General features: G+C 35.9%; 1 protein-coding gene across 4 annotated transcripts in view; it reads right to left on the bottom strand.

The window, feature by feature from the left end:
- The window catches only part of LOC121416188 (probable E3 ubiquitin-protein ligase HERC1), a 67,764-nt gene that overhangs the window by 36,520 nt on the left and 17,330 nt on the right, over window positions 1–13,914 (bottom strand). For all 4 annotated transcript variants that reach the window (XM_041609676.1, XM_041609673.1, XM_041609675.1 and 1 more), the window contains exons 17-29: window positions 13,722–13,913; window positions 12,838–13,059; window positions 12,275–12,448; window positions 11,782–11,896; window positions 11,115–11,404; window positions 10,395–10,691; window positions 4,870–4,907; window positions 4,489–4,618; window positions 3,815–3,966; window positions 3,078–3,296; window positions 1,587–1,707; window positions 832–1,084; window positions 210–406 (exon numbers count right to left, since the gene is read on the bottom strand). In XM_041609676.1, coding sequence (XP_041465610.1) covers window positions 210–406; window positions 832–1,084; window positions 1,587–1,707; window positions 3,078–3,296; window positions 3,815–3,966; window positions 4,489–4,618; window positions 4,870–4,907; window positions 10,395–10,691; window positions 11,115–11,404; window positions 11,782–11,896; window positions 12,275–12,448; window positions 12,838–13,059; window positions 13,722–13,913 — 2,400 coding nt within the window. The remainder of the gene's footprint in view (window positions 1–209; window positions 407–831; window positions 1,085–1,586; window positions 1,708–3,077; window positions 3,297–3,814; window positions 3,967–4,488; window positions 4,619–4,869; window positions 4,908–10,394; window positions 10,692–11,114; window positions 11,405–11,781; window positions 11,897–12,274; window positions 12,449–12,837; window positions 13,060–13,721; window position 13,914) is intronic.

Raw genomic sequence — 13,914 nt, 5'->3', positions numbered from 1 at the left:
AAAAATATCTGAAACAAAACAACTCCAGTCCAGTGCAAAAGTAAACCTACCAGCTGATTCAAAGAAAATGTTTCTAATACCCTAAATAACCAAACTTGCTAACCTATTGGCTAATTAATCATTCAATTTCCATAGGATTTGTCCTGATACCACCCTGTTCCAGTTGTCAGTAAGATAAGAATGCTTATGGACAGTTTTGTATTACAAACCTTTGGATGACTTGGAAGATTTCGTTTCACTTTTCAAAGACCCAGAACTTGTATCCGTGAGTGAATTAGACTTTGACCTCCGACCAGAGGTCAAGTGAGGGTCGGTGATGGCCAGGGACATCAGACTGTCTAGCTGGTCCCAAAGTAGATCAACAACTGATTGGACAATCTTGTTGTCAAGCTGCTCGGCATATGTTCTGTATGGTTGAAGAAGCATAATTAATTTCCTCAAAAAATTTAAAATTTCCCACTTTGGTAAAAATTTTCAGCGAATCTGTAGGATGTTGTTGTATTCCTTTTACCAGAATTCACATATAAGATAAAATCTATTTTAGTAATTGGAACAACAACGTTTAGTCTTGGTCTCAGAGCAAATGTCCTACTGTCTTTTCACTTCGTTATTTGCAAGATATCATCAGTATCATAAATTGATCTTCAGTATTGGGTTTGTTGTCTTTCAGTCTTAAGGCAGGTGATATATCAGTATTTGGTCTTCTTAGGTCAAGCTGATACTGGGCCTTAAATGATCAGGTGTTGGTCTTGGTCCATACAAGCAAGTCTCATACAAGACATGATTTTACTTCTTTAGTAGAATGAGGATAGATTGTATGTTGCTACTCACCCTGCAGTAATGGCTAGAACCTGAAGCAGTCTCATGCTTGCCACCTGGAGAATCCTAAGGGTTGGAGGAGTACCTCCTGGTAGCTGAAGACCGATGAGGGATGGATGTAGGGGACGAGCTAGGGCTGATTTACCACCACAAAGATCAGCCAAGAGTGGTAGTATACCACTAGAGATGGCCAGACAGATGTCAGCGGGGTGGTACTTGACACTCAGGGCAAAGACAGTGGCAAGGGTCAGTCTGTGTTGGGCACCTGAGGGGGTTAAAACAATTCATATCAAGTCAAAGCTGGTCGAGGGGTCAGAATCACATTTTCCCTTGAATATTTTTCTTAAATGAAACAAATAAGAAAACCTGTCCATAAGGACCACTACATTATAAATTTGACACTTTTCTCCTTTGCATGGCCTTGAAATAAAGTTTTGATACACTTTACAGTGATACTGAGATGTGACAGGGAATCAAGAGATAGATCTCATTAAATGGGCATTCTGCCGAGTGGATTTGGCGCATTACAAATCACATATATTTATTATTATTATTAAATGGGAAGCAGTACATAGAGGAGAAAAAATAGGAAAGAGAAATCAGCCAAGAGTATACATTAAAAATGTAGATTGGTTATAAGAGAGAGAAGAGCCAAGTTAAGAGCTGCCAATCGACAGAGCAAGATGGGAGCTTAATGGTTGAGATTTTTAACTGAATATCATCAATCTTGTTGAAATTAAAATAAACCCCTGGCATAAGAATCTTACTTTTCTTTGCCATCATTTCTGAAGCTCTCTCTGCTAGCACTGTAACAAGATGATTGCAAATCCGATGAGCAACAGCCCTGATCTGGTCTTGAGTGGATCTTGTGGCAGATCTAATGCCATCCTGCAATTTTAAGATAAAGGTATAACTACAACTTATAGTTTATTTTTTTATATATATGACCTGATTTCTTGTAAATAATCAGTTTCTGAAGATGCTTTTTAAAACACACATTACAATATGCAATTTTCTTAAGGAATAGAATATTAATTCCAAGGACATAGTTATATAATATACAAGGGCCCAATATCATTTCAATGAATACCATAGTCACTTCATTACAATAATAGCTTATCAAGACAATCTCGTATATGACGGGATAAGACTAACATTTTACTAACATTTGGTATGCCTGGGTATTGAAAACATGGTCATCATTGACAATCTGGCAGAGGGTCGTGGGCTCGAATCCCAGCCATGGCGTAATTTCCTTTGACAAGAAATTTATCCACATTGTGCCGCACTCGACCCAGGTGAAGTGAATGGGTACCCGGTAGGAAGAAATTCCTTGAATGCTCGAGCGCCCGATCAAGGTAGCCGTGCTAAAGCAATAGTAATAATAATAGCAGGGCCCACTGGGAGAACAGTTTTCTGAACTGAAGTGGCTACCCTGGGTAAATATGCCGTTATTATTATTATAATCTGGAGGTATATCACTTGGTATCCTATTATCCCGGTGTCCTTAAAGTTGTTAATTTTCATAAATCTCCACCACACCTGTTAGGGATCATACTACTTAAAGGAGAATGAAACCTTTGGTACAAGCTAGCTTGTGAAAACAGAAAAACCAAAGAAACAGATCAACAAAAGTTTGAGAAAAATCGGACAAATAATGAGTTATGAGCATTTGAATATTGCGATCACTAATGCTATAGAGATCCTCAAATTGGCAATGTGACAAATATGTGTGATGGCACTTGTGAACAACTCTAACCATTACTTTAGTATATATTTCACTTAAATTGCCTTTTTATCACATCTATCAGTAGATCATATGTTCTTTCTATAGGAGGGCATGTAATACAGGTTTTCAAATAATAAATCATGGATAAAGAGTTTGTATCACCAGAAGAAAAAGCAAAATGAGACATTTTTAGGGTATGTTATAGTCCATCAAAGGGAAATTTGTTCACATGTGACATCAAACATCCTTGTCGCATTGCCAATGGGAGGATCTCCATAGCATTAGTGATTGGAATACTAAAATGCTCATAACTTTCTAATTATTTGTCCGATTTTCCTCAAACTTTCTTTGTTCTTATTCTTTGATTTTTCCGTTTAGACACAAGCCTACTTGTTCCAAAGGTTGCATTCTCTTTTTAACTTGTTAATTCTCACAAATCTCCACCACACCTGTTAGGAAAATAGTCAGTCTACAGCATAATTTAGTACTTTTATATCAATAACACATTAGCAACAAGGCAATAGCTTACACTATAATGATAGAGCTGCATAGTTCGAGACGTGTCCCTATTGCACTGGTCCAGTGTGTCCAAGCCAAAGGCACCAAGCATAAACTGAAAGTGAGCAGACGTGAGGAGACACAGAGAACTGAATGGGCTATCAACACTGCCCTCTGGAGTCTCCTTGGTTTTATCGTCTTGGTTGCCATGGAGAAGAGCGAGAATCTGGTTCAAGGCATCGAACCGTGTCTGAAAGATTGATTGTGATTGGATGGATAGAACAGGAGGGGAAAGAAAAAATCAATATCAACAACTTCGTTGATAAGGATCATAAAAATCAACAGATTGGACTAGAACTGTATGCAAAAAAAAAATTGGAGGAACAGTCAGCATGTCCTAAAACTTGCCAAACTTTTCAACTCTTTCAAGATATTCTTCAAATTTGACACAATAAACATTGTTCTCCACTCAATCTCCACTCAATTATCTACTAAGGATTTCACTGTCCACTTCCTTTTTGTACCTATCATGACACATCTAATATGCAAGATTATGATCATTCAGAAAGATTTGATTTAATTTTATTTTTAACAGATACAGAGCATGTTGAATATTTGCCAATTCTCATCATCTCGCATAATGTTGGTCTTCTATATCTACTACATGTAGCTTATTGAGACAACACTGAGTGTTGACTGTCTTGAAAGGTCAAAGCAGTCCTATTCTATGAATTATAAACAATGTCAAATGAGAAAACAGCAGCATACCTCTGCTCTATACTGTTGATTCTGGAGGGCCAGTGCCACCGTGTTGGGGTCAGTACAGTAGAGAAGCTCCTCTTCCTCCCGATTCATTTGAGCAGGAGAGAATTCCTGACATACAAAATTCACTGCTTCCGTGCAGATGTTCCTAAGGCAAGCTGTTCAAAGGAAATCGCAGAGAACACAAACTTAGCAAAGCAAGAGGTGTACTAGAGGGCAAACTACACAAGGAAGAACCAAAAGTGTAGTAAATTTGCACTGGACTATCACATAACATTCAAATGCATACAGATCATTCAATACAAGCAAACTCAGCAATGTATCTTTCTTTTTTTTTCTATGACAAAATGCGACACACGCTATACTAAAATGTCAAATCATTATCAACATTATAATTTATTATCATCAAGAAAATATATAACATAATTTAATTTGTAGAGAACAATTTCACTTCAGTAAAACAAATGTCAAATCATTAACAACATTATAATTTATTATCACCAAGACAATATATAACATAATTTAATTTGTAGAGAACAATTTCACTTCAGTAAAACAAATACACAATTTCCATAGATACTACCTCAAGGTATCTCCCTACAGGGTTCAATTTATCAAATTAATAAATTTTAATAGTCATTATTCATCCAAGGAAAGTCAGAACATAAAATGTAACTTACAGAGGCAATTTTGATGCTTGCTTGAATTACATGAGAAGCTGCTCTTCAATGGAGATCTATTATCTAAATCACTAAAGAGTTTGCTTCCATCTTGGCTTGAAGCACCAGATTCTGAAGACTTCATCTTTTCCTGCAAAATTAAAAAATGGATGGAGCCACTCATAGGAAATGTAACATGTCTCAAATAAAGATAAATGATATAATAGTAGAATTTTCCAAAATTGGGAGGAGGAACCATTTTAAACAATTTTCAGCCTAAGAAAGAACCTTCCAATAAACTGTTATACATTTATTCAAAATCATAATTAGATCAATACAATTTAAACACCCTCTCAATATGCCCTATTCTAATGTGAAAAAAAAAAATAAAAAGTACAGTACCTCAGATTTTGTTGATCCATTCTTGTCCTCTGACTTTCCTGTGAAAATTAAAGAATTCGAAAAAAATCATACAATAATCTCAAAAATTCTATACGAATGATGAAAACTCTTTAATCATAATGACATACAATGATTACTTGTCAATCAATTATCTAGACTACATGTATAAATACAATGTTTATTTTTACATCATGTTTAACACAAATAAAGAAGCTTAAGTTAGTTTACTGAAAGCTACTAAGAGGGTTTATTGGAACGGTACAAAAATGAGATCGAAATTCAGATTCATATTGACAGCAATATTTATCTGCAAAAACTTGCAATGCAAAAATTAAACAGGAATTCAGGCTTCTATTTGAAATGTTAGTGTAAAGAATTGAGTAAAATTTGAACCTGAATTAAATGGAATTTCCTCAGCATTTCAAACATAAGATTAAAATCAAATTTAATCTGACATTGAACTCTAATTAAGTATTTAATAGATAGGTAAGAGATCAATGTCAATCATATACTAAATCAATCTATTGTAACTATTTGCAATACTAGGTGCAAACACACACTGTTAGACAATGGAAACAAGATTAAACAAAACATTAGAACTGGGACCCGTTGCAACTCATAAAATCTTGCGCAACTTGATTTTCAGCCAATGAAGCACCCGTATTTGGGACTTGCGCTTGATATTTTGACTTAACTTTGCCATCCATTGCTATCTCTCATAGAATCCTTTTATTCTGATATGCTGCTCTGTTATAATTGTAGTTACCATTGGATGGTAAAAGTTACCATAATAGTAACTTTTATTCAACGGACCCAGGTGGCAATTCACCTTGTCCATTCACTCAGTCATGCAGGCCTGTGAGTGGGGTTTCAAAAAAATAGCGGAAAAATCTGAAATGTTACCTTACTATCGCCAAGCCGCTGCATATTTTGGTTGTTCCGCTGAACTGCGTTGGCTACTTACCAATACATAGACTGAAGAGCTTGGAGGGCCCATATGTACAGACAACGTCGTATAGTAGACGGTCTCATAGGCCATGTACAAGACCTGGAAAAGTTGTTAAGTACAAGGTTTCTTTGTTGATTCGTGTTCTAGTTGGGTATTGAAGTAAATTCAGCTTGGTTGCCACCTTGGCAACCTTGAGCAATTTTTTTAATTAGCCTAATTAGCATAATCATCTAATTAGCATATGTACGATATGTAATATACTACTTCTCTTAAACCAGAAAGACTAAAAACATAAATAATATCATCTTTCTAAGAGGTCCTGTGACATTAAATCCATGCATAAAAATATTTTAAATATCTAAGTTATGCAATTTTCGTAATCAGCCTAATTAGCATAATGAGCTAATTATCATACACATATAAATGTATTTGTGGATGTCTATCCAGAAAATTCCCAATACGTAAATAATGCGACCCTTTTATGGTTTTCTATAGCGAGGAATTCATTTATGACATTATTTTTCCATTTTAACCAATGTAATCGCTGCAATTAGCATAATTAGCATAATGCACTAATTAACATATATGTGTGTAATATATATAAAATACATATTTCTTTGTCATTTCATATCGAGAATGCCCGAAAAATGAATAATACAGCTATCCTATGGTTTTCTATGGCGAGGAATTCATTTATGACATTATTTTTCCATTTTAACCAATGCAGTCGCTGTAATTAGCATAATTAGCATAATCAACCTAATGCACTAATTAAAATATATACATATATATAGATTTATTTGTCAAAGTACTACAAAAGCCTGAAAACATAAATAATACAGCTATCCTATTGTATTCTATGAGGAATTCTTTTGTGAAATTATTTTCCCGTTTAACAAATGTTATTGTTTTAATTAGCGTAATAGCATAATGCGCTAATTAACTTATGAGCAATATTTTACATATGGATATAATATTCCTTTGTCATTTTATGTCAAGAATGCCCGAAAACATGAATAGTACAACTATCCGATGCTTTCCTATGACTAGGAATTCACTTATTACAATATTTTTACCTTTTTACCAGTGTAATTTTCGTAATTAGCATAATGCGCTAATTAACATAATTATATGTGCAATATATATATTCCTTTGTCATTTTATATTGAGAAAGCCTGAAAACATAAACAATTACAGCTATCCAATGGTTTTCTATGATGAAGAATTCTTTTGTGACATTATTTTCCCCGTTGAACAAATTATTTAGTGCAATCAGTATACTGCGCTAATTAAAAAATTAACAATGTAATTGTGATATATATATATATATATATATATATATATATAGATTATTCCTTATATATTTTCCTTTGTCATTTTATATTATAAAAATGCCCGAAAACATGAATAATACAGCTATTTCATAGTTTTCTATGAAGAGGAATTCATTTATGATATCGTATTTCACTTTAAACAATGTTAATGGTGTAATTAGCTTAATTGGCATAAATAGCTAATCAAAGTGGAACGCCTCTGGCAGTCTCACCTGCATTAAGCGATATAGCAGCAGTTTTGACTTTGAAAACAGCTATTGCATAAAATATTCACGTAAGAACAATTCATATGATGTCCATTGATCCAAAATGGCCTTAGACCATGATCAAGTGACCTAACATTTGTGCAAAACAATCCTTCATCCTTGATTACCCATATGTTTATGTTTCATGAACTAGATCCATAAACTTTCTAAGATATGATGCCGAGTTAAAAACTACCCCTAACATGGCCAAAGTTCATTGACCTTACATTACCTTTGATCTTGGTCATTTGACCTGACATGCGCACAGGATATACAGGGATAGGCCTACATGGTTGCATTTATGTCCAAGTTTCATTAACTACATGTGGATCCATAAACTTTTAAAGTTATGACAATTCCACAAATACCCCCAACATGGCCAAAGTTCATTGACGCTAAGTACCTTTGACCTAGGTCATGTGACCTGAAACTCAAACAGAATATTCAGTATTACTTGATTATCCTTATGTTTAAGTTTCGTGAACTAGGTCCATACACTTTCTAGGTTATGACGACATTTCAAAAACTTATCCTTGGTTAAGATTTTGATATGTATTCCCCCTACAAGATCTTAGTTCATTGGCCGCAAATGCCATTGACCTCAGTCATGCGAGCTGAAACTAAGGCAAGATGTTCAGTAATACTTGATTACTTTTATGTCCCAGTTTTATGAACTAGGTTCATATACTTTCTAAGTTATAATGGCATTGACATTGCTTGGTTTGTATGATATCAATGTTGACGACGCTGCCGTCGCCGCCGCCGTTGGAAAAGCGGCGCCCATAGTTTCCCTCTGCTATGCAGGCGAGACAATAACTACAGTGACAACGAAATATATGTATTGCACCTGTATTTTAATTACCACTAACCATAGGATAGCTGTATTTTTCATGTTTTCAGGCACACTCGATATAAACTAACATAGAAAAAATGAAAAAAAAAAAATGAAAATCCATAATTTATTGTTCGAAATAGACATGAAATGAAATACTCCGAAAATTTGCTTTGCCCAATTGATCGTGGGCCCGGCAGCCGCTGAGCAGGGCCAGATCGACGAGGCTCTATCCCTTTAATCGTTGAACGTCAAACAGGGTAGCAGCAACTCCCATCTTTTAACGTCTTTTGGTCTGACGCAGCCAGAATTTGAACCCCCGAACTCACGGTTGTGAGACGGACGCTCTACCAACTGAGCCAACACACCGGTCATAGGAATATATATTTGATATATTGCACGTAGATGTTAATTAGTGCATTGGGCCAGTAATTCTAATTAAGGCATTGACACTGGTTGAAATGGAAAATTACTGTCGTAAATTAATTCATCAACATAGAAAACATTAGAAGAGCTGTATTATATATGTTTTCAGGCCGATGTAGACAGTACTTTGACACAGAAATCTATTTATTGCAAATATATATTAATAAATAAATATTAATTAATTAAGCTAATCATAACAATAACATTGTTTAAAGGAAAAAGATAATGTCACAAAAGAATTCCTCATCAAACTATAGGATAGCTGTATTATTCATGTATTCGGAATTTTCGATATAAAATGACAAAGGAATATGTATTGCACATATATGTTAATTAGCGCATTATGCTAATTATGCTAATTACGACAATTACATTTTAGTAAGAAGGGAAAAATAATGTCATAAATGAATTCTTCGCCATAGAAAACAAGCATAGGGTAGCTGTATTAATCATGTTTTTGGACATTCTCGACATGAAATGACAAAGAAAAATATATTTTTTTTTATGTATTACACATATACATGTATATGTGTTAATTAGTGCATTATGCTAATTATGTTAATTACAGCAATTTCATTGGCTAAAATTTAAAAATACTGTCATTAATGAATTCCTCGCTACAGAAAACCCTAAAAGGGATGCATTATCTACATATTGGGGATTTTTGGGATAGACATCCACAAATACGTATATATTACACTTATGCTAATTAGCTCATTATGCTAATTAGGCTGATTACGATAATTGCATAACTTAAATTTTTAACTTATTGCTATAAATCGATTCCTCGTCACAGGACCTCTTAGTAAAATGACATTATTTATGTTTTTAATCTTTCTGGTTTAAGAGAAGTAGCATATTACATATCGTAATATGCTAATTAGATGATTATGCTAATTAGGCTAATTAAAAAAAATGCTCAAGGTTGCCAAGGTGGCAACCAAGCTGAATTTACTTCAATACCCATCTAGAATGCAAATCAACAAAAAAACCTTGTACTTAACAACTTTTCCAGGTATGAAAAATATCTAGTGGGCCCATACGTACAGACAACGTATTTTAGCAGTAACGTTAGATCTAACAGTGGAAACCCGATTTTCCGGTCGTTTTTTGTACATAAAATGTCACATTATGAAAAAGAAATCACATCCATATTTACGAAAAAATGTTAAAAATTCAGAAATATCTTACCTTAGACCGCAGTTACCGCTAATTCCTTTGAAATAATGAACGAAACATCGTCATCTTCGATCCTTTCGTTGGTCAACGTAAGTTGCCATCTTGGATGACGTCATCATCCTTACAACATATTTACCAGTCGCAAAATATCGCGATTTGAGCCGCTGCTTTGCGCTTGTATGCCAACAACGGCAACAGTGCAAGGTGTGATCCGCAGCAGTTTCATTCGAATCTTCATGAAGGCAAAATACAAGGCTCCGTAACGTGTATATTCACAACACACACATTCTGCTCGCATCCATTTACCTAGACTTGTTTTCCAGCCGTTTTGGATAAAATAGCAGAATTTTGACTAAGAAAAAAACGAAATGGAACACAGGAAAAAAGCAGAAATTGAAATCGGTCTTAAAAATGAAAATAGCGGATTTCCGCTAAATAGCGGAGATTTCACAGGCCTGGTCATGCCATAGTTGCACCAACGAAACTTTTTCAAACTGACCACTGATGTAATAGCCTTTGTTGATATGGAGTCTGTTGGGGATGACTGTGACATTACCTACCTGTCTTATCGAAATCTGGCAATACACTCTGATGGCCATTCTCCAACATGGCAGGACTAACACCTAGGATGAGGAACATACATCTCTCAATCAAAGACTTGCAGGCCTCACTGAAGCTGAAGTAGGTCTGCTTCGGGGCAGCCTTTGAGGAATCCCTACGTTCTGGGTCTTCTTCCCTGACTGTGTCTTCATCATCGTCCGTGTTGCTGGGGTCAGGCTTGGGTGGTTCTGTCTCGGGGTCAAAGTCCAGGTCAGAGAGACTGAGGTTCTGACTATTACTAGAAGTTGATGGGTGCTCTGTACCGGAGTAGATTAAAGAGGGGTAAATTCAATGGTGGTCTCTGAAATGCTAACTGGAGGTTCCCCTTTGCAGGTACATGTAAATGAGTAAAGCAACAAATTTGTACTCTACATTTATTGGATTACTTAACAGATAGTTAAACTGAAATTACTATTTTTAATCATGGATGCTGACCTTATAAAGGTTTTATTCTGTTCCTTAAGACATCAGTCCAAAACATTAGACCTGCTGTGACATAAAATTGTAGCATTGAGTATAAAAAAAAAGTAGGTCCTCACAATTACTCAGCACCACAAAAAACAGACAGTGGCAAATTAAAGTACATGTAATTCATAATCATAAAGGCATTTTCAAATACTATATTCAAAGTAAGCCAAATGAAAGAGTGTGATACTGGTTCAACTCTACAAATATCTTACCAGCTTTCTTGCGCACAAATGACTTTGTCCGAGGGCTGTAGGTGATGACAGTTGCCGCTGCTGCCCCTGCCACAGAGAGCCCTGATGAGGTAGAAGCAGTGGCAGCGGTGGGATACATGGTCCTTTCACCACTCTCTGAATCAGAGAGGTTAGAGGATTCATCCATGGGTTCTGATTCTGCTTCTTGGGTGTCTTGCCTCTGCATGAGCTTAGTGGTGACCAGCTTGCGTCTCACCCGGTATACGGTCCGGTAGATTTCAATTAAGATCTTGGAGTCCTCAAGGGTCGACCTAAGGAGGGATAGTAATATAAAAATAGTGAGACTTTTCAACACACCACAAGAAAATATGGGGACGATTTGTGACGGTGTTGTTGATGATAATGTTGGTGGTGGTGATTATGAAGGTGACAATGGTGATGATATTGATGATGGTGGTGGTAATGATGATGATGATGATGTGATGATGATGATGATGATGATAACGATGATGAATGTGGCAATGGCGGAGGTGGGGATAGAATTGTTGAGACGGGAATCTGTAAGAGTAATGATGACAAGACTTTAAGATAAACACAAGGAAAACTAGAATTACTTCTGAGGACATTCTGGAAGTGTATTTAACAAACACACAAAATCTTGATCTTGTTGAAATTGAGTTGTTATTACCTTGGTCTCTGAGCAGCAAAATGAAACAAGCGAGTCTGTTTGAGAAGACATGCCAATAGACAGCGTGTTGCTCTATCTAAAAGATCATCCAAATCATCATCACTTGTCTCCCAACCTAATATAATAGAAGAATGAAGAACAAATAACAAATGTACATTTCATTCAAGAAAATCACTACCCTACATTTATAACATATAACCATTCAGATAAATGTTAAGAATCATTATCATGACACAATTTAATCCTGATTTGGTGAAATTCCACGTCATATTCATTAAAAAAATCAATACCTGTTGTATACACTAATTTCTTTGACAGAGGGGCACATTTCTGATGACTTTGGACATTCTTTTGTCGGAAATGGCCTCCTGTGCCATGCGAGAGAAGTAATTACCCCCTGCAGCAAAGGACATATTCCTACATGACATTTCCTGTTTACTCCCAATTATAACTAAATGCAATGTAAGTTCCTTGTCGACAGAGAAGAACTTACCTCTGCTAAGAGCATATTCCTGCATGGAAGTCCAAATAAACTGTCCAGGTTCCCTACTCTTCCCTAGTGTCAGGTCCAGGAGAGATAAACATTCCTTAGGGACCTTGTGCTCAGAGATATCAAAGTCATCATCACCAAGCATGGCTGCCTCTGACATCTTACTCACAAGCTTGTCTGTAAGATTAACAAATCAAAACTGTGATACTCGGCTCCTTTCATAAATGCATCGCAAGGATGAGGCTGATTTAGAAAGTCAAGCATGAAATGCAAATTACAGGAATTTGATGCACAAAGTCCATCTCTCGATCATTATTTACTATAAGAGTCTAAACATATTTTAAGTTCATATACGTGCATGTAGTACAACTCTCCATGTACAACTTTCCTACATAAAAAATTTAACACAATGAGTATGTTTTGGCTCCCTATCTAAAAAGTTGCTTCACAAAATCTAAAGCAGCTTTACAACCGCAACACAAGGTATGAAGAAAGGTCTACACAGCCTTGGGAGATTCCATATCACTGAAGCAGCAAAGCAAACCTAATTCTGCAAATTAACTCACCTATATGTTGAACCTGTTTCTCCATGCCATTCTGCATGAGTTTGGATACCATCCATCCACTGGTCTCCCTCTCCTCCTTGGATAGTGGTCTCCAGGCCAACATACCCCCTAGACACCAGCCAATCACCAGGGAACAGGTACGCTCTAGGTCCACCAGCCACACCCACCCTCTGACTGGCTGGGGTAACGGCATGGCAGTGGGGTCAGGCGAGTCTGATGAAACTGACAAGGTTAAAAAGAGGAATGGATTTAGATTATATGTATCCCATTCTAACTTTAAAATATCACCAATGAAGAATCAGTTGATTTCAAGGATTTCCAAAATAAGTAAGATTACAATTGTATGCTCAACTGTCATCCAAGTATAAAATTTGATCAGAGTTGTTGATCTTTTTGAATTTGATTTCTTAATAAATAGTCAAATATCAATCTAAGGCCAATGCATATTAATTTAGCAGAAAATGTAAATTCTTTCTATCTTAATGGACCCAGATCACAATATAAAGGAAGCAATCTCACTTCTATTGGCAGTATAATTTGACAATTAACATAGACTTCTAATGACATTAAATACTGTGACGTATTCAGGGATACTTCAATTAAATAATGCAAGTGACACATACCTCATGTAAAAGTGCAAATTTGTTAATTATTTATACAGACATTCATGCAATTATACTATCTATTACTTACTAAATATACATCTCTCATTATGATGAGTAAAAAAAAATGCAACAAATTCTACACTGCAACAAGTGCACACTGCTTAAAATACGACAACATAGGTTCACTAATTTCCTTGATATTTCACTTCATATTGTACATCACTTCCTACTGTAATCCTATTCTACAAAATACGACAATAGTCCTGCAAAAAATCCTACCCCTCATGGGCCAATCCATTTCCTGCTCTTCTAGGACATTTGCTGCAGGGAGGAGACGATTGAGCTTATCAAGCTCTGGTAAGAGAGCCAGGAGATGATGAAGAAGAGGGCGTGTCACTGTCACTGGTAGGAGGAGCAGGGAGTGGAGAATGTGCGACAGCATGGAACCAGCAGCAGAGTTCATCAGCACATC

This window comes from Lytechinus variegatus, chromosome 5 (assembly GCF_018143015.1).
Source record: "Lytechinus variegatus isolate NC3 chromosome 5, Lvar_3.0, whole genome shotgun sequence".
NCBI classification, from domain to species: domain Eukaryota; kingdom Metazoa; phylum Echinodermata; class Echinoidea; order Temnopleuroida; family Toxopneustidae; genus Lytechinus; species Lytechinus variegatus.
Note: the sequence above shows the minus strand (reverse complement) of the source record. Positions and strands in the feature narration are given on the sequence as shown.